General features: G+C 33.9%; 1 protein-coding gene across 2 annotated transcripts; it reads right to left on the bottom strand.

Moving 5' to 3' along the window:
- LOC139517843 (renin receptor-like) lies at nucleotides 1–20,528 on the bottom strand. Of its 2 annotated transcripts, XM_071309299.1 has the most exons (8): nucleotides 20,355–20,528; nucleotides 12,365–12,507; nucleotides 11,669–11,803; nucleotides 11,268–11,366; nucleotides 10,479–10,667; nucleotides 9,843–9,992; nucleotides 3,991–4,110; nucleotides 1–2,077 (listed from the first exon to the last, which is right to left on the bottom strand). In XM_071309299.1, exons 1-8 carry the CDS (start codon nucleotides 20,413–20,415, stop codon nucleotides 1,871–1,873), a joined length of 1,104 nt encoding a protein of 367 aa, XP_071165400.1. In that variant the 5' UTR covers nucleotides 20,416–20,528; the 3' UTR covers nucleotides 1–1,870. The 2 variants fall into 2 exon arrangements, with proteins under 2 accessions (XP_071165400.1, XP_071165403.1); XM_071309302.1 differs by lacking the exons at nucleotides 12,365–12,507; nucleotides 20,355–20,528 and adding an exon at nucleotides 12,101–12,178.
- Nucleotides 20,529–21,255: the final 727 nt, after the last annotated feature.

The raw sequence follows: 21,255 nt of genomic DNA, 5'->3' as shown, positions 1-21,255 counted from the left end.
TAAGTTTGATCTTGTTTATTACCAACAACATAGTTCATATATAATTACAAATACCATGTAAAGATTACAAGTTTTGGAATCACGATTGCTTACAGAGACAGCAGTACTATCATTTAATATCAGTATGGAACCATCATTCATTTATTTTAGAGCTATAACTGGAACATGATCTAAAACTGAATCTTTTCTGAATTTAACTATAATATGAATTCATATAAATAAATCATGTTAACAAAATACTCATGTCATCCAATATTGAAGGAATACTTTAAAACAAGGAATGTCTTTTACTCAGAGAATTCTGGTATTAGTGGGTGATATCGTCTGTTGTAATGTCTAAATAATTCCTCTTTTGTGTAACTTATATAATAGTCTGGGAGATGGATGTTGCTGAACAGGCTAATTCTTATATCAATTATTTGAACAGTAGGTTTTATGAATGCATGGCTGAAAAGAATTTAGAGAAGATAGGGTAAAAATTTTTAAATATTTAACAGGATGATATATGTGGTATACCCTGAATAATTAATAGTAGAATAAAATCAATTTATACTGACTTGCTGAAAGGTACAACCCTCTAGTACCTATGACATTAATGTAAAAGTAGTTTTCAAATTAAAAATGAACATCACCTAAAAGCATTTAGAGTGAAAGACAATATGCAGGTTGCCAAGTACTGTTATTACCCAAATCTGTCCCTTATCATAATTGATTCCAAACTGTCATACAGGTAGTAAATGGAGACAGAAATATCTTGGGGTATCTCTGCAACTAACCAATTGTTAGCTATCTGGGTTCAGGGCCTGATTACAAGTAATGGTTAATGCATCAATGATTGTAAGGACAACAGATGGCACAATCAAGTAATCCAGTGATCAATACATATGACATATAAGGAGAGAGTAAGTGCAAAGGTTTTGAGAACATATCTATTTGTACAACATAGCACAATACACCACAGAATCATTATTATATCTCCATGCATAAATTTTTCAAAATTAAAAATAAAACACTGTAATAGTTTATCTAATATATATTAATAAAAAATACACTATTGATATCTTTCATAAATCATCAACTCACATATACACACACACACACACTAAACTACTAAGGAATGTTACTATCTCAGTACTAAATGTCTATATATAAATTAGCTCTACTTCCCAAGTGTTATAGCATGGTAAATCAACAAGAAAATGAATACATCACAGAATATAAAAATCAAACAATTCTGATTAAATAGCAATGTGGATAATGTTAAATGCAAAATACATTGTTTACTGTATAAATATACTTTGTTTCATCAAAAGATATACCATCAACAAGATAAATGTTGTAAAGAAGAAATCATTAGAGCTATCTTATGTTACCCTTTTTTTTGTTAAATACATTTGTACTATTAATATTATATGCTCATTTTTTATCATCATAATACATTTAACATACTAAGCATCCACTATCTTTCACACTTATAATCATGTACACATGTGCTAGCAAATCAATAGTATACTACACATCTATTACACTTAACCTCAGGTACATATGTGCTAATCAAATTATTTTAAGTCTACATAATAAACTTGGGACTGGAATATATCTCACACACACATAATAACTGTCATAATAGTCATCATAAATTTCAGGTATATGTACTGACAACAGTAAGACTACCACACATGACTGCCACTTGCCAAATTACATATATAAGTAAACACATCAATTTATGTGACTACCATTTATTGTTAGAAAACAATTAGTACATTAAGTGCTATGAAACAAATTCTTGAGTCAAATAAATAGTTCAAAAGTCTAGTTATTTTTTTCAACCAAGTTGTAATTAATTTTTATTCCCCCAGTCTAGTGTAAATTAATCTTTCTTTAGCCTAGTTGTTGTCATTCTATATATAATACTATCCCTTCCTGGGTCCATGTGCCACATACCATAGCTAACACTAAATAAAACTATAGCAAGGATAATCATAAACCATAATATAATGTTGAAAATGGCGGGATAATCTTCATCATAGTCTTTGGATAAATTTAGTTGTTTCATAGAATCATCAGGTCCTGGTGTCTGTAAAATAAATAAATGGAATTCATAAGATTCATTTTATACTTGTTGATGTGGATAACATTATGTTCTTAAGCTTTTTGATTAACCTTTATACTGACAAATGAATCATATTTGGGCATTTAAAAAGTCAGGATGCGAGTATATATGTTCAAACTCTTTTAGGTCATTTTTAGTAGCAATAAACAAAAGAACAATGTCAATTGGACATGCTTTGATACTTAATATGCGCTTGAATTTTTACTTGATAACATTTTTGTTTGCTTTGGGATTCCGTATATCGTCAAGTTATTGGAATTCCAATGGGGACTAACTGTGCACCACTTATTGCGTACCTGTTTTTGTATTGTTATGAGTTACAATTTATGACTAAAATTAGCAAAGACCCATCGAAACAACATTTGATACAAAAATTTAACAATACTTTTAGATATTTGGATGATATATTGGCTCTCAATAATGACGACTTCAGTATGTATACTAAAGAAATCTATCCTGTTACTAACTTTAAATAAAGCTAATACTAACAATGACCACGACCCTTTCCTCGATCTTGATATCTATATCATTAACGGGAAGCTTAATACAAAAATTTATGATAAAAGAGATGATTTTTCATTTCCTATCATTAATTATCCATTTGTATATGGTGAAGTTCCCTTGTCACCATCTTATGGTGTTTATATATCTCAACTTGTACGATTCGCTCGTGTATGTAACAACGTATTAGATTTTAGCGAGAGAAATTTATGTATTACTGAAAAATTATTACATCAGGGTTTTCGATATCACAAACTTGTCAAAACATTCACTAAATTTTATCATTGGTATAAGGAAATAATTCGTAAATATAACTCAACATGCAGACATCCTATACGTTCAGGTATTTCACATCCAATCTTTTATGGTAATATTCTTTACAAAGCACAAAAATGTCAGTATTTTTCTCAAAAGCTTACAAAACCTTTAGACAGACTTATATTAAGAAGGGATATAGTTACTATACTGTTGTCATGGTTGTCAGGTCATTAAAGATTGCATATTTTGGCTTTAATATTGATTCACTTATAGGGTCTTTGCATCAGAACTAAACACATTTATTTAAACAACAGTTTTTGGCATGACATGGGTTATGTTCTTCTCATTTATTTTATGATAGTATGATACTCAACCCCTAACGGGAGGGATAGTGCCCGATATTCATATGATGAAGACATAATCTTTCAATCAGTTTAATTGAGGTCTGGAGCTGGCATGTCAGATAACTGCTAGTAGTCTGTTTTATTTATGTATTTTTGTCATTTTATTTATTTTCTTTTGTTACATCTTCTGACATCGAACTCGGACTTCTCTTGAACTGAATTTTAATGTGCGTAATGTTATGCGTTTACTTTTCTACCTTGGCTAGAGCGTGCGGGAGTTTCTCACTACATTGAAGACCCATTGGTGGCCTTCGGCTGTTGTCTACTCTATGGTCGGGTTGTTGTCGCTTTGACACATTCCCCATTTCCTTTCTCAATTTCATTTGATACAGTTCAAATTTCTGATATGTAGAATTTATCTTGCTTTCCCCCTCTTCATAACTATGCTGTGGGGTCAAGGCCTCCTAGTAACTATGCTGTTAGGTTTTGAACCCCACTTTGTCCCTCCAAAATACTATGCTATAGAGTCATTTAAAAAAAAAGTTAGTCTTCTTTTTGTGTACAGTACCCCACTGGATGGAGAACAGTTTTAAACTCATCACTAGTGTAAATGTACAACTTTCTTCTCATTCCAAATAACATACTGGTGTGGTGTTTGAAAATATCGACATATTTTTAAAGCATAACTATTCATATTATTCTAGAACTACTGCTCAGGTTTTTAAGACATCATTTAATCAAACTGGAGTAAAACTTCCCCAAACGAATACTTACAGGTGTGGGGTCAGCTTTTAAACTCCTAACTTTACGGACATATCCTGCTTTCTCTGGTACAATGGTCAAAACTTCTATCATTACATTATCTTTATATAACTTTTTAAAATCTTCAGTCATCTACAATGAAACAAACATGAAAAAAATATTATCTTTTCTTTATCTTAAATATAGGGTTTTCTGTTAAGGGGTGTTCCAGAAAATACTATGCCCCCAACTTTGAATCAAACAATCAGAGAAATCTGATATCATTAATATATATCTGCTAATTGACTATTTTTACTGGTTTATATGCAAAATCTGTTTTAAACCAGTTTTAATGAATTTCTCAATACTTTACTGTATAAATCATGAATTTTGACAGAAAAGGATAGTAAAAATAATCAAAATCAAGGGAGCTACACAAAAGTATTGAGACTTGAATTTTCACTGATTTTGGTTCCAGAATATAGGGTCATTTGAACATGGTGAATGGTCATTAATTTGTCTGACCTACACCATATCATTAATATATATCTGCTAATTGACTATTTTTACTGGTTTATATGCGTCCAATGGGCTAGCATAATTTAAGAAGAGGATTAAGATAATTGGAAGCATGCAAAAATATGATCCTTCTACAGACTGGAATGCTAACATTTTACTCAGGGAAAATAACTCATTTGATGATGTACTTTATAAAACAATGCTGTTTTGGTGAAAAGTATGCCCCAAGGAAATTTAGGGGATTGAGGCAAACAGAATAGCTCCCCCCAACTTTCAAAAGTGTAAAAGGGGGCTGGATATAAAATTTTACTCTGTTGTTAAAAATTCCTTAATTAGTCTTATTAACCCCAATTTTCATGATGAAGACTCAACGCAACTACTAAGCTGATGATACCTTCTGGGACTTACAGTCCATCAGCAGTGGTTTAAACACATAACTAGAAGATAAAGCTATCATTTCATAATTTTTTGAATCCTACAAGGCTGTAAACTAGAGGCTCTCAAGAGCCTGTATCGCTCACCTGATTCTACTTAGGTCTTTGAAATCATATAAAAAATATAAAATTTGGCTAAAAGTGACAACACAACCTCATTTATAAGGAAAGGAACATGTTTAACTTCATTCTAAAGTCCCCCACTGGCGGCCATCTTGGATGACGGATCAGCTACAAAGTAACAACACTTGGTCAGCACCTCATAAGGAACATTCATGCCATGTTTGGTTTTATTCCATTCAGTGGTTCTCTAAAAGAAGTCATTTGTATGCATTTCCCATAGGGTCCTATGTTAACCTAAGTCCCCTGCTGGCGGCCATCATGGATGATGGATCGGCTACAAAGTAACAACACTTGGTCAGCACCTCATAAGGAACATTCATGCAATGTTTGGTTTTATTCCATTCAGTGGTTCTCTAAAAGAAGTCATTTGTATGCATTTCCCATAGGGTCCTATGTTAAACTAAGTCCCCCGCTGGCAGCCATCTTGGATAATGGATCAGCTATAAAGTAACAACACTTGGTCAGCACCACATTAGGAACATTCATGCCATGTTTGATTTCATTCCATTCAGTGGTTCTCTAAAAGAAGTCATTTGTATGCAATTCCCATAGGGTCCTATGTTAAACTAAGTCCCACGCTGGCGGCCATCTTGGATGATGGATCAGCTACAAAGTAACAACACTTGGTCAGCACCACATAAGGAACATTCATGCCATGTTTGGTTTCATTCCATTCAGTGGTTCACTAGAAGAAGTCATTTGTATGCATTTCCAATAGGGTCCTATGTTAAACTAAGTCCCCCGCTGGTGGCCTTCTTGGATAATGGATCAGCTACAAAGTAACAACACTTGGTCAGCACTCCATAAGGAACATTCATGCTATGTTTGGTTTCATTCCATTTAGTGGTTCTCTAGAAGAAGTCATTTGTATGCATTTCCCATAGGGTCCTATGTTAAACTAAGTCCCCCGCTGGCGGCCATCTGGGATGATGGATCGGCTACAAAGTAACAACACTTGGTCAGCATCCCTTAAGGAACATTCATGCAATGTTTGGTTTTATTCCATTCAGTGGTTCTCTAAAAGAAGTCATTTGTATGCATTTCCCATAGGGTCCTATGTTAAACTAAGTCCCCCGCTGGCGGCCATCTTGGATGAAGGATCGGCTACAAAGTAACAACACTTGGTCAGCACCCCATAAGGAACATTCATGCTATGTTTGGTTTTATTCCATTCAGTGGTTCTCTAAAAGAAGTCATTTGTATGCATTTCCCATAGGGTCCTATGTTAACCTAAGTCCCCTGCTGGCGGCCATCATGGATGATGGATCGGCTACAAAGTAACAACACTTGGTCAGCACCTCATAAGGAACATTCATGCAATGTTTGGTTTTATTCCATTCAGTGGTTCTCTAAAAGAAGTCATTTGTATGCATTTCCCATAGGGTCCTATGTTAAACTAAGTCCCCCGCTGGCAGCCATCTTGGATAATGGATCGGCTATAAAGTAACAACACTTGGTCAGCACCACATTAGGAACATTCATGCCATGTTTGATTTCATTCCATTCAGTGGTTCTCTAAAAGAAGTCATTTGTATGCATTTCCCATAGGGTCCTATGTTAAACTAAGTCCCACGCTGGCGGCCATCTTGGATGATGGATCAGCTACAAAGTAACAACACTTGGTCAGCACCACATAAGGAACATTCATGCCATGTTTGGTTTCATTCCATTCAGTGGTTCACTAGAAGAAGTCATTTGTATGCATTTCCAATAGGGTCCTATGTTAAACTAAGTCCCCCGCTGGTGGCCTTCTTGGATAATGGATCAGCTACAAAGTAACAACACTTGGTCAGCACTCCATGAGGAACATTCATGCTATGTTTGGTTTCATTCCATTTAGTGGTTCTCTAGAAGAAGTCATTTGTATGCATTTCCCATAGGGTCCTATGTTAAACTAAGTCCCCCGCTGGCGGCCATCTGGGATGATGGATCGGCTACAAAGTAACAACACTTGGTCAGCACCCCATAAGGATAATTCATGCTATGTTTGGTTTTATTCCATTCAGTGGTTCTCTAAAAGAAGTCATTTGTATGCATTTCCCATAGGGTCCTATGTTAAACTAAGTCCCCGGCTGGCGGCCATCTTGGATGATGGATCGGCAACAAAGTAACAACACTTGGTCAGCACCTCATAAGAAACATTCATGCCATGTTTGGTTTCATTCCATTCAATGGTTCTCTAAAAGAAGTCATTTGTATGCATTTCCCATAGTGTCCTATGTTAAACTAAGTCCCCCGCTGGTGGCCTTCTTGGATAATGGATCAGCTACAAAGTAACAACACTTGGTCAGCATCCCATAAGGAACATTCATGCTATGTTTGGTTTTATTCCATTCAGTGGTTCTCTAAAAGAAGTCATTTGTATGCATTTCCCATAGGGTCCTATGTTAAACTAAGTCCCCCGCTGGGGGCCATCTTGGATGATGGATCGGCTACAAAGTAACAACACTTGGTCAGCACCCCATAAGGAACATTCATGCTATGTTTGGTTTTATTCCATTCAGTGGTTCTCTAAAAGAAGTCATTTGTATGCATTTCCCATAGGGTCCTATGTTAAACTAAGTCCCCCGCTGGCGGCCATCTTGGATGAAGGATCGGCTACAAAGTAACAACACTTGGTCAGCACCCCATAAGGAACATTCATGCTATGTTTGGTTTTATTCCATTCAGTGGTTCTCTAAAAGAAGTCATTTGTATGCATTTCCCATAGGGTCCTATGTTAACCTAAGTCCCCTGCTGGCGGCCATCATGGATGATGGATCGGCTACAAAGTAACAACACTTGGTCAGCACCTCATAAGGAACATTCATGCAATGTTTGGTTTTATTCCATTCAGTGGTTCTCTAAAAGAAGTCATTTGTATGCATTTCCCATAGGGTCCTATGTTAAACTAAGTCCCCCGCTGGCAGCCATCTTGGATAATGGATCGGCTATAAAGTAACAACACTTGGTCAGCACCACATTAGGAACATTCATGCCATGTTTGATTTCATTCCATTCAGTGGTTCTCTAAAAGAAGTCATTTGTATGCATTTCCCATAGGGTCCTATGTTAAACTAAGTCCCACGCTGGCGGCCATCTTGGATGATGGATCAGCTACAAAGTAACAACACTTGGTCAGCACCACATAAGGAACATTCATGCCATGTTTGGTTTCATTCCATTCAGTGGTTCACTAGAAGAAGTCATTTGTATGCATTTCCAATAGGGTCCTATGTTAAACTAAGTCCCCCGCTGGTGGCCTTCTTGGATAATGGATCAGCTACAAAGTAACAACACTTGGTCAGCACTCCATGAGGAACATTCATGCTATGTTTGGTTTCATTCCATTTAGTGGTTCTCTAGAAGAAGTCATTTGTATGCATTTCCCATAGGGTCCTATGTTAAACTAAGTCCCCCGCTGGCGGCCATCTGGGATGATGGATCGGCTACAAAGTAACAACACTTGGTCAGCATCCCATAAGGAACATTCATGCTATGTTTGGTTTTATTCCATTCAGTGGTTCTCTAAAAGAAGTCATTTGTATGCATTTCCCATAGGGTCCTATGTTAAACTAAGTCCCCCGCTGGGGGCCATCTTGGATGATGGATCGGCTACAAAGTAACAACACTTGGTCAGCACCCCATAAGGAACATTCATGCTATGTTTGGTTTTATTCCATTCAGTGGTTCTCTAAAAGAAGTCATTTGTATGCATTTCCCATAGGGTCCTATGTTAAACTAAGTCCCCTGCTGGCGGCCATCTTTGATGATGGATCGGCTACAAAGTAACAACACTTGGTCAGTACCACATAAGGAACATTCATGCCATGTTTGGTTTCATTCCATTCAGTGGTTCACTAGAAGAAGTCATTTGTATGCATTTCCAATAGGGTCCTATGTTAAACTAAGTCCCCGCTGGTGGCCATCTTGGATAATGGATTGGCTACAAAGTAACAACACTTGGTCAGCACTCCATAAGGAACATTCATGCTATAATTGGTTTCATTCCATTTAGTGGTTCTCTAGAAGAAGTCATTTGTATGCATTTCCCATAGGGTCCTATGTTAAACTAAGTCCCCTGCTGGTGGCCATCTTGGATGATGGATCCGCTACAAAGTAACAACACTTGGTCAGCACCCCATAAGGATAATTCATGCTATGTTTGGTTTTATTCCATTCAGTGGTTCTCTAAAAGAAGTCATTTGTATGCATTTCCCATAGGGTCCTATGTTAAACTAAGTCCCCGGCTGGCGGCCATCTTGGATGATGGATCGGCAACAAAGTAACAACACTTGGTCAGCACCTCATAAGAAACATTCATGCCATGTTTGGTTTCATTCCATTCAATGGTTCTCTAAAAGAAGTCATTTGTATGCATTTCCCATAGTGTCCTATGTTAAACTAAGTCCCCCGCTGGCGGCCATCTTGGATGATGAATCGGCTACAAAGTAACAACACTTGGTCAACACCTCATAAGGAACATTCATGCCATGTTTGGTTCCATTCCATTCAGTGGTTCTCTAGAAGAAGTTCAAAATGTAAATTGTTAACGACGACGACGACGCCGGACGCCAAGTGGTGAGAAAAGCTCACTTGGCCCTTTGGGCCAGGTGAGCTAATAAAAAGGGTAGGTGCTGCTGCCTGTTAAAATGGTCTAACAAGACTGAGATTTTGAATACAAGTTGAAAATTTTATACACACCCTCAAATATAAATGATCCAATTTGGCGAGGAAAAATAGGGAAAAGATGAATGCATGAACATTGGTGTTGCTAGGTAAATGGCTGCAAACAAAGAAGTTTTTCTTTATTATAACATTATGTAATACCTTATTTATAAAATTATTAACAAGGTCACTAGCATCAGCTGCTTGTGTTGATTGGTCACCATGTTTGTCCATGATGTCACGTAACCCTGTCACAGTAAATGAGAATAAATCTGGTGACTTTGTGGACATCATCTCAGGTTTGTCTGATATCTACAAAAGAAATAATAATGTCATATTAATCATAAAATGATTGGCTGTTATGGTTTTGTCAATGATGTCACTTAGCCCTGTCACAGTAAATTAGAAAGGATCTGGTAACAGCTTGAAATTAAAAAAAAAAATTGACCTTTTCCCTGTTGGGTGATGAAGGTTGTAACGTTTGTGACAAATAAGTCATATAATTGAAAACAAGACAAATTGCCCAATTTATTTAAGTTTCTGTCTTTTAGTTAATGTTGTGTGAGTTTTGAAAGGTGACATCAGAGTTAATATGGACTCTTTTCCTCATGTTTATTATTCACCAAGGATTGCAAATGATTGATAATATATATTGCTTAGACAGCATCATTATTTTGTTGGCCAACTTCCTCCAGGTTGTGGCTCCTCTAAAATGGAGAAATTAAGATATGTTGGATGACTGAGTGACTGCCTCTTTCCCTACATTTCCCCTTTTTCACACACATGAGCTATACATACCGTATTAACAACATCTTGAACCATCTGAAGTTCTCCCATTAACTTCAGGTCTGTTGGATGACTGCTATTCAAAGTTCCTACTGTATGCTGGTTCAGCACAGAATCAGAGTCTAATAGTCTGTCAGCCATTCTTCTCATTGTATCGGGTAACTTACGGAAAACATCAAAATCTGTATGCACATCAAAGAACTGCAATGAAAATAACAAAAGCCAATTTAGACATAGAATAATTATAATAGCAATATCTTTCTTCATAGGATTGACTTTTAAAGTCAAGAGTACCTTTTTTTACACCATGATAAACCACAGTTTGCATACTGTAATGTAACTACAAAGTACTTATTGGTGTGATATATATAATATCCCTATAAACAAGGTGATAGGACTTGATGCTGGAATAGGCTTGCTTTTTCAAGCTTGGACATATGTGAATAGGTCAGAAAAACTATCAGAAATATATGATAAGTTCAATAAAGTTCCAATAACATCTTTGTTTGTCATCTTTCTTGGTTGTGTTTTTATCAAGCAGTTTTCTCTTTTTTGACTCTTTGATATTTCACTCTTTGATATTTCACTCTTACAAAATGTTCATTACACAACACATTTTGCAACATGAGACCCAAACAATATTGGAAAAGGTAACATTTTTAACTACGCAATTTATCAAAAGGTATACATTTTTAAAATCTAAATCATATGAAAAGGTGGTGGTAACAGAACCCCAGAGGCACCCCTATCAATTAAGTATTTAAGTGGCACTCCTGAGACAAAAATATCAATAAAACTTACATTATTGTCGACACCAGTATCAATCATCAAAGGATTGGTATTAAAGAATGTATCCTGTACCACATTCATCATCTGACCAACATCTACTGAAGGAATGTCCTGAAAGAGGTAAACAGTTATGTCACATCACTGACTCATAAACTAAATGTTGTTCATACAATCCTTTTTTTTTAAAGTAATGTTGACAGTAGAATTTGTGTATCATTAGAATAGTATCACTGTGAAATGATTATTTTTGGAATAATCCTAACTGCTGGTCTTTTCTTAAACATGTTAAAACTTGATTATTGCGTGCAATTTCACTTTTATTTTAATCTAGTCATGCTGGTTAGCATGGTAAGATAGAAAGAATCTTAGGAAGTTCACATGATATGACTTTCTACCATAATTACAAAACTTACACTTTTCACAGGATATTTTGCAACATTTTTCACACTCAATGGCTTCTTTCCTTCTGCTGTTACAACTGTCATTAGGACGTTTGCCTTTGGCCTGTTAAACAATGATCCCTGATTAAGTCCTGACCATTTTACATCCTACAATAACAAAAACCAAATGACTTAGTTCCATTTTTATAACTATGAAAAATTTTAGAGGCAGCAGTTAAACTTATAATTTTTAACAAAACCATTCAAGTAGATAGCCATAAATACAAAGTCATGATACATTGTATTCAGATAATTAAATTAAAGCTGTTTGTTCTTTTCCACACAAATAAGATAAAGTTCTATGTAAATTCATATCTTTGTACATATGAGCATCAAGAGTATGTGTAAATACTTTAGAAATAACTCTTATCTGTTTGACCTCAACCTTACTCCTGCTTTATTTACCTCTGTTGGAACACCAAGAGTATGTGTACATACTTTGGAAATAACTCTTATCTGTTTGACCATAACCTAACTCTTGCTTTTTTTACCTCTGTTTGAACACCAAAAGTATGTGTAAATACTTTAGAAATAACTCTGTTTGACCCTAACCTAACTTCTGCTTTATTTACATTTTGTGTATCTCTGTTGGAACACCAAGAGTATGTGTAAATACTTTAGAAATAACTCTTATCTGTTTGACCTTAACCTTACTCCTGCTTTATTTACCTCTGTTGGAACACCAAGTGTATGTGTTATCACTTTAGAAACATCGCTTATCTGAAGGTTGTCTGCTTGCTGTTGGAATGTTATGTATTTTGGTGCATGTGTTACAATCAATTCTTGACATATAACTTGGCTGATGAGACAATCTATAAAAAATAAACAGAAACTGATAATATGTCTTTCAATTTAGGCATGCCTTCAATTTATAATATGAGGCAGGCATTACATGTGAAAGGGAGCAAAGTCTGTTTGATTTTTTTTTCAATTCAAACATATTTAAACTTCAAAATCTGTTTAATAAACAAAAGAAATAAAAATACTCCGACGTTTCCAATTTTGGTTCTGTTGTTAGGGATTTTAGTTGTGACGTTATTTAAGTTTTGATATCATATTCAATGTAAACAAAGAAACAATATCATCAGGTATGGTTTTTATATATCGAAGAATTATTAAAAATGAAATTGGCAAATGATTGGTATTGAGTTCCTTCCTATGTTTTACTGGACTGATAAATATATAATTTACTCCAAGTCTAATGAAAACAAGACTGGAAAAAGGAAGAAGAATTTTGATTTCTGCGCAAATGCAGGAATTAAAAAAAGTTACCAAAAAAAAGTTTAATGATTTTGAGTTCATTAGTACAATGAAACTTCTGGATATTTCCCCCTATTTTTTTTAAATTTATTTTTCTACTGTAATAAACAGTCTGCACGGTTAGCCACTAGTCCGATGCCCCAGACTAGTAAAATTTCATTCAGACTAGTAAGTTTTTGCAAAACTTTGTTTGGATTAATAAGAAAAATGTCAGAATATTGGTCTTCGGACTAGGAGTTGAAAAAGTTTTTGGTGCAGACTGATAAATGTATTTACAATTTTGGTAGTTAGCTGTATTTTGCCTCCGATTGACCTTGCATTTGTATTACCTCCGAATAACCTTCTGACACCAAACAACAATCACTTTTTAGTTGTGACATCAAATATTTTGAATTATGATGTCAAAGTTTTCGGGAACCTGTGTAGTTTTATGTAATGGTGGACAAATTTGCATACAATTGCAAGTGTAAATACATCTTTAGGGGACTTCGTCCCCATATAAATGCAATCTGATCCGACAAGATTTTATGGTTTACATGTATCTCAACATAAATAAAGATTCATTCACATCAAAATCAGCATAATTTGCGAAAATAGTAGGAATTCATATGATCTGACTATAATATTTATTTTTAATACAGAATATGACATGAAATGTACATATTTTTTAATGGATTGTATGCAGAAAAACTTTGTCATACAATTTCATAAATGTTTCATATAACAAAAAAAAAAACCAAACCCCAACATATAAGTAATTAAATCATTCATTTTCGTACAGGATTTTAACCTGATTGAACAACACCTTTGTGGACATGTACATGAAGTAAAACATCGTCCTCAATCCTCAATCTTAAGGCCTGTTGGCACGAATTGTCCCAATGTACGGTTTTACTCTCTGGTGCGTTTTCCTCGATGTATTTTCTTCTCTGTGCTTTAAATTTGGTATGCGCTGGTTAAGATTGGGATTGAGGAACAGCAGTATTAAATCTGCCCGTTCTGTCAATGTAATGTGCCACTGTTTGTAATTTGGCTTTTGTCTCTTCTGTGTTTTCGCCGTCCAGTCTTGTCAGCATAGTAGCTAAATTCAAGTTTCTGACCCCGACCTCTTTGGATATTTGGTGTAGCATATCTTCTCGTTCTTTTTCATAGTAGGGACACTCCAGAAGGAAATGTTGAGGCGTTTCAGGTGCTCCACAGTTGCATGACTCTATGGCGTTGGTTTGGCCTACTCGGTTCTTGTAGTAATTCAGTTCTGTATAGCCAGTTCTTAGTTGGGCGAATATACTGAAATGTCTTTTAGTTGGGAAATCATACATAATTGAGTGTTTTGTTGTTGGTATTTTTTCATAAAGGTCCCTGCCTCGGAAACTCGATAGAACTGTTGAACGGGTAACACGAATTACCGAATAACAGTGTTATTATCCGAATAACTCATGTAATTAGCGAATAACTCTTCAAATATCAATATTAACACATTTAAGTGACTTTTAAACATATATTATTGAATAAAATTATATTAGAAGTGTATTTTATAACCTAACCAGGTGCTCCGCAGGGCGCAGCTTTATACGACCGCAGAGGTCGAACCCTGAACAGTTGGGGCAAGTATGGACAAAACATTCAAGCATGATACAGCTCTGAATTTGGATTGTGATCAAATTTTTGACATTACATGGGTTTTTTTTACACAAAACAAATGCCAAGATTTTACAAATCAATTAAAGATTTCTTCTTCAAACTTTTTAAATCTAAAATTAAATAGTTGACACAGCATAGGTTTCTGACACAGAATGAATGTGGTCTAATGAACTTAAAAGGTTTTTTTTGCCTTTGAGCAAATCACTATGCTGTTGAATATTAATCCTCTCAAAAAAATGTTTGAAGAAATTTTCTTTTTATTTATGAAATCTGAAATGAGAAAAATTTAACCCCCCCCCTTTTTTTTCACATCCCCGTTTCCCTTTTTCAAAACTGATATCAATTCAAATTTCTAATGGAGTTTGCAACAATAACTACTCATTTAAATACATCATAAAATATTAAGATGTAAAAAAACTGCTTGTTATCACTGAATGGTAAAGATTATTTAAATTTATCAGTTGGTAGTAAAAAGTGTATATACATTGTATATTGTATATAACAAAGATTTAAGTTGATTCTGGACAAAGAAAGATAACTCCAATTAAAAAAAAATTCTTGCTATTGCACAAATAGGATATTTCTTGCTTACTATTCTGGACAAAGAAAGATAACTCTAATTAAAAAAAAATTTGCTATTTCACAATATTGTGCAATTAGATATTTCTTGCCATTGCACAATACTGTGCAATTGAAAAGACTTGCTATTGCACAATACTTAATATAATAATTTTAGATCCTGATTTGGACCAACTTGAAAACTGGGCCCATAATCAAAAATCTAAGTACATGTTTAGATTCAGCATATCAAAGAGGCCCAAGAATTCAATTTTTGTTAAAATCAAACTTAGTTTAATTTTGGACCCTTTGGACTTTAATGTAGAATTTGAAATTTGAAAACAGGACCAAAAATGAAGAATCTACATACACAGTTAGATTTGGCATATCAAAGAACCCCAAGGATTCAATTTTTGATGAAATCAAACAAAGTTTAATTTTGGACCCTTTGGACCTTAATGTAGACCAATTTGAAAACTGGACCAAAAAAACTTCAATAATCAAGAATCTAAGTACATTTTTAGATTCAACATATCAAAGAACCCAACCGATTCATTTTTTGTCAAAATCAAACTAAGTTTAATTTTGGACCCTTTGGACCTTAATGTAGACCAATTTGAAAACGGGACCAAAAGTTGAGAATCTACATATACAGTTAGATTCGGCATATCAAAGAACCCCAATTATTCAATTTTGATGAAATCAAACAAAGTTTAATTTTGGACCCTTTGGGCCCCTTTTTCCTAAACTGTTGGGACCAAAACTCCCAAAATCAATACCAACCTTCCTTTTATGGTCATAAGCCTTGTGTTTAAATTTCATAGATTTGTATTTACTTATACTAACATTATAGTGCGAAAACCAAGAAAAATGCTTATTTGGGTCCCTTTTTGGCCCCTAATTCCTAATCTGTTGGGTCCTAAACTCCCAAAATAAATACCAACCTTCCTTTTGTGGTCATAAACATTGTGTTTAAATTTCATAGATTTCCATTTACTTAACCTAAGGTTATTGTGCAAAAACCAAGAAAAATGCTTATTTGGGCCCTTTATTGGCCCCTTATTCCTAAACTATTGAAACCAAAACTCCCAAAATCAATCCCAATCTTTCTTTTGTGGTCATAAACCTTGTGTCAAAATTTCATAGATTTCTATTAACTTAAACTAAAGTTATGGTGCGAAAACCAAGAAAATGCTTATTTGGGCCCTTTTTGGCCCCTTATTCCTAAAATGTTGGGACCAAAACTCCCAAAATCAATACCAACCTTCCTTTTATGGTCATAAACCTTGTGTTAAAATTTCATAGATTTCTATTCACTTTTACTAAAGTTAGAGTGCGAAAACTAAAAGTATTCGGACGCCGGACGACGACGACGACGACGACGACGACGACGACGACGACGACGACGACGACGACGACGACGACGACGACGCAGACGCCAACGTGATAGCAATATACGACGAAAATTTTTTCAAAATTTGCGGTCGTATAAAAATAAAAAAAAAGTTGCAGGTAAGTTAATATTGATCATTATAAAATTATGGATATCGGTGTGTACTTCCAAGATGGCGACCAAGGAAAACGTAAGAAATGAAGAAAAGAAAGATTGCATACAATCCCTCAACGTGTTCATCTTAGACCACCAAAGTGGAGCCCTCACGCCACGTCACGGCAATGAACAATGTGAGGGTGGGCATTTTTTAAAATAAAATATGGAATAGTAAACTATTTAAATTAGTTTTTGTTTTAATTTTAGTTATTAAAAAAATATTATCTTTATCATATTTTTATATTTGTGATTTAGAAATGGATGTTAACTAAGCCCCTTTAAATCTATAAAATTACAACTATTAAGATATCCTGCACAAGGCACGGGCTTATCTGTCATAGTCCGCGGAAATACTTTATTTAGAATTTATTGTAAAAAATTTATAACTACTAAGATATCCTGCACAAGGCACGGGCTTATCTGTCATAGTCCGCGGAAATACTTTATTTAGAATTTATTGTAAAAAATTTATAACTACTAAGATATCCTGCACAAGGCACGGGCTTATCTGTCATAGTCCGCGGAAATACTTTATTTAGAATTTCAACCTGAAAACATGCGAAACAATACTATACATGCATTATGTATCAAGTGCATAAAACAGCAGTGGGGAAACAACAAAAGAAAAATGCATTAAACAGAATAAAAATAAATTGCATAAACAAAACTGTATACTTACTTAAACACTAAAATATTGAAAAAAGATAATTGAACCTGCATTGGTTGCAACGTAAACATGTACTTACCAGTATAACTACATACGAAATATACACAATGAAATTGAAAATGAACAATACAAAAAATGTCGGTGAAGGTTGATAACAGATCGATCACTTCATTAGTTTCCAAGAATGAGCTCTGTAGGCAACCGTTTGACAGTGGATGTATATTCTGTGAATCGGAAGCATCGATGAACGGGCATAAATTCTCATCTACCACGTTGTCGGATCGTGTTGTCGAATTCATATCAAATGCTAAATCGGCGTCTATGATATCGGCTACGGGTTCTGCGTCCATATCGGCGAGTTGTATATACAAAATTTCTTATATAATAGAAAAGATTTATAGGAAATAACGCAATACAGTGTTTTTTTATGTTCATTTTAAATATATAACATGTTGTATAATCATTCTTATTTATAAGATATCTATATATATAAAATTCTGATTTGTAGAAAGTAACGCAATACAGTTGTGATCATTTTTTTGGTGTTTCTTCTAAATAGAAAATATGTGGTATAATTTGTGCTTTCTTAACTTGATATATTTCTGATTTATAGAAGGTAACGCAATATAAGGAAATGGCTTATTTCATATTTTTAATCACATACTAAAAAACTTTTCAATACAAGAACAGTAAAAATACCCAAGCATTAACAATATCACGAAGTGGCAACACCTAGCCGTAAGGCAGCAATGATTGTGACAGATATTCTTTTGATGAGACTGCCTTCAGATCAGACATGAATACTTTCATTTATGCTTGTCTTTCGAGAGGAGTATCAGTGGTATTCATGTCAGTTATGAAGCGGTCCGGGCCTTGGTATTGCACTCCCGATGAGCATACAGTTCGCCGAGAGATAGTGAACAAAATGATGAAACGCATAGCTCTTGAAAATCATTTTGTACATTATTTCAAGCCAACTAATGTTTATAGGGTGGAATACGAAGCTCGTGACGGGATACATTTCACTGAAGAGGGTTACCGTGCCTTCTTAGTAGCTTTGAGGAAGTCGGTCAGTTGGTTTATTAACAAAGTTAGGAAATGAACTGAACTATTTTCTCAATGACTCCACGTGCAATGTATTTTGTTTAAGAAGAGGGTTTTTTTTAACATCGAATGACTAAAATAATCCAAAAGTTCTTACATATTTTATAATTTACAAATTAGAATTTGCCAGAAGAAAGCTTTTTTTAACAGGAAAACTCAAATTAACTTTATTAAAATATCTTTTTTTAATAATTTTTTATTTTAAATAATCAAAAATTATTGGTGAAACATTGAACATTATTACCCTTTGACAGAAAACTAACATAGGATGTACATATTGTATATAGTTGTAAATATTTATTTGTGTTCTATTTTTCATTATTATAATTATTGGTGTTGGTAATGCAGCCTTGGTATACCAAGACAGTCACAAGCCTGTTTAATGCAGAGTGTCCATACTGTAATATAATTTCATTATCTCTTAATGATTAATTATGTAATGGGCACGTGTCAGTAAACAACAACCCAATTAACAATCTAACAGAAGTGTGAGGTAATGATTATTTTGTTTATTGGAACTAATTAACTCATTATCACTTTCAAATTATTCAATGTATGAAAATAAATAAAAGTAGCAATAAAAAAAACGTAAATACTAATTTTAGAAGAATATTAATTGAGTATTATTTTATTATTTTTAATTCTGATTTTTTAGTAATTTAAATTAAGTAAATTAAATACATTTTAAATGAAATAAGAAATAAATGAAATATAATAAACTAGGTGAAAGATTGTCTTCTTTGAAATTAAATATTTTATTTTATTTTTCTTGTACCATGTTTCACTCTCTATTAATAATATAAAAAACCCAATTTCGCATTTGTATAGCTTATAATAAAAGGTATGTATGAAAATTACTTACCTTTCTAACGCCTTGGCCATGTCATACTTGTTGTCTGTAAAGCAACAGTCCTTACAAAGGAACTTTAGAGACACATCTGACCAGGCCAATAACAATGCATCATCCATTGGGACACAAGCACTGTGAACCCAACGATCACAACAACTGCATTGAATGGTGCAATCAACACATTCTTCATCACATTGAACACACGGATATAAAGCCATTTTGAAAATGGAAGACAGCACACATGTATTCATGGCTTTTTATACAAAATTAAAGTGACTTGTAAAAACATTTATATTTGCCAATGAAAATCTTATATTTAGTTTTGAGAAAATTTTATTAGAATAAACATAAAAATCATCCATTCAGAAGCTTTGTTTTTATTAAAACAATCAATTATAATAATTTTTTGATTAGATTTGAATTGAATATGTGAAAATTCTTAATTACATTTTATTTAATGTTGAGTAAATTGTTATGAAAAGTAATTAGTGATTGGTGTAATTGCATTGCTTTGATGTACTGGTTAAATTTTCAAATCCTTTCTGAAAAACAATTATTAGACAATTCTCTGTATATACAGTAAATTATTTAATACTATATTTTCATAGCGTTTTCCTTTGAAGGCATATATGCAATCTTTCTTTTCTTCATTTCTTACGTTTTCCTTGGTCGCCATCTTGGAAGTACACACCGATATCCATAATTTTATAATGACCAATATTAACTTACCTGCAACTTTTTTTTTATTTTTAGGTTATAAAATACACTTCTATTATAATTTTATTCAATAATATATGTTTAAAAGTCACTTAAATGTGTTAATATTGATATTTGAAGAGTTATTCGGTAATTACATGAGTTATTCGGATAATAACACTGTTATCCGGTAATTCGAGGTACCGCTGTTGAACAGGAAATTAGTACAGATAAATGTGTCACACAAGTCTAATGCAGAATAATTAAGAGTCAAATAAGAATTAATGGAATTCAACAGCTAAATTAAATCTGTCTCTCACAAATTGTTACTCACAAATGCTTAAAATGGGCAAAATATAGGTTTTCGGTCGAAAACTCAACACTTTGACAGCCATGTTGAATTTTCATGTGATAATACTCGTTCGGATGTCTCTTGAGTTACCAACTAAATATTATGTAAATTCAAAGAATTCCGAACATGAAACGTAGCCGCGGATCGGATAAGTACACATACGAAAAATAAAGAATCGGCTCAAAAACACGTTCGCCCCCTTACGTGGTCGCCCCACTAATGTTGTAACGACTCGGCCCTATTTGATATTCTGTTTCCTAATAGACAGATAACGTAACGGTACCCAAATTGCACCTATTAAGCCAAAATAGTATAAATAATCTTACAAGATTTCCTAGAGACCGTAAACAATTTGTATTTTTATGATTTGATACCACGCACATCTTTCAACATAGGTAAAACTATTTAGATATGCACAAAACGTTCACAGTATTTATCAACAGGTGAAGTGTTTACTGAAAAATCAAAATGTACTGAAACGTCACCATGCGACGTCATCAAAACGTCATCTTTTTAAAATGATCAAATACAATATGTTACAAGTCTCCAGTTATAAAAAAAAATAAAGAGTAAGCATGGACTAACATCCAGTTGTTCAAAATATTTGAAGAAATTAAACAAAAGCTCTGTTATTAGAATTTTTACAGTGCGAATTTAAGCATGGATGCAATTTGGATACTCCTCATTTCAGAATTATTGATGGTTTGGGGGTCAGTTTAGACCAATTTTTCTATGATTCCATATGGATTAACAATCAAATTGGTGTACCTATATAATAAAGAAGGATACGGCTACAAAATAAACACAGAATGGATTTTTTTTTCTTTATCATAAAAAAACGTAGGTGAAAAAATGGTCAAAATAGGTGCAATTTGGGTACCGT

This window comes from Mytilus edulis, chromosome 3, assembly GCF_963676685.1.
Source record: "Mytilus edulis chromosome 3, xbMytEdul2.2, whole genome shotgun sequence".
NCBI lineage: Eukaryota > Metazoa > Mollusca > Bivalvia > Mytilida > Mytilidae > Mytilus > Mytilus edulis.
The sequence above is the reverse complement of the archived record's forward strand: the minus strand, read 5'-3'. Positions and strand labels throughout refer to the sequence as shown.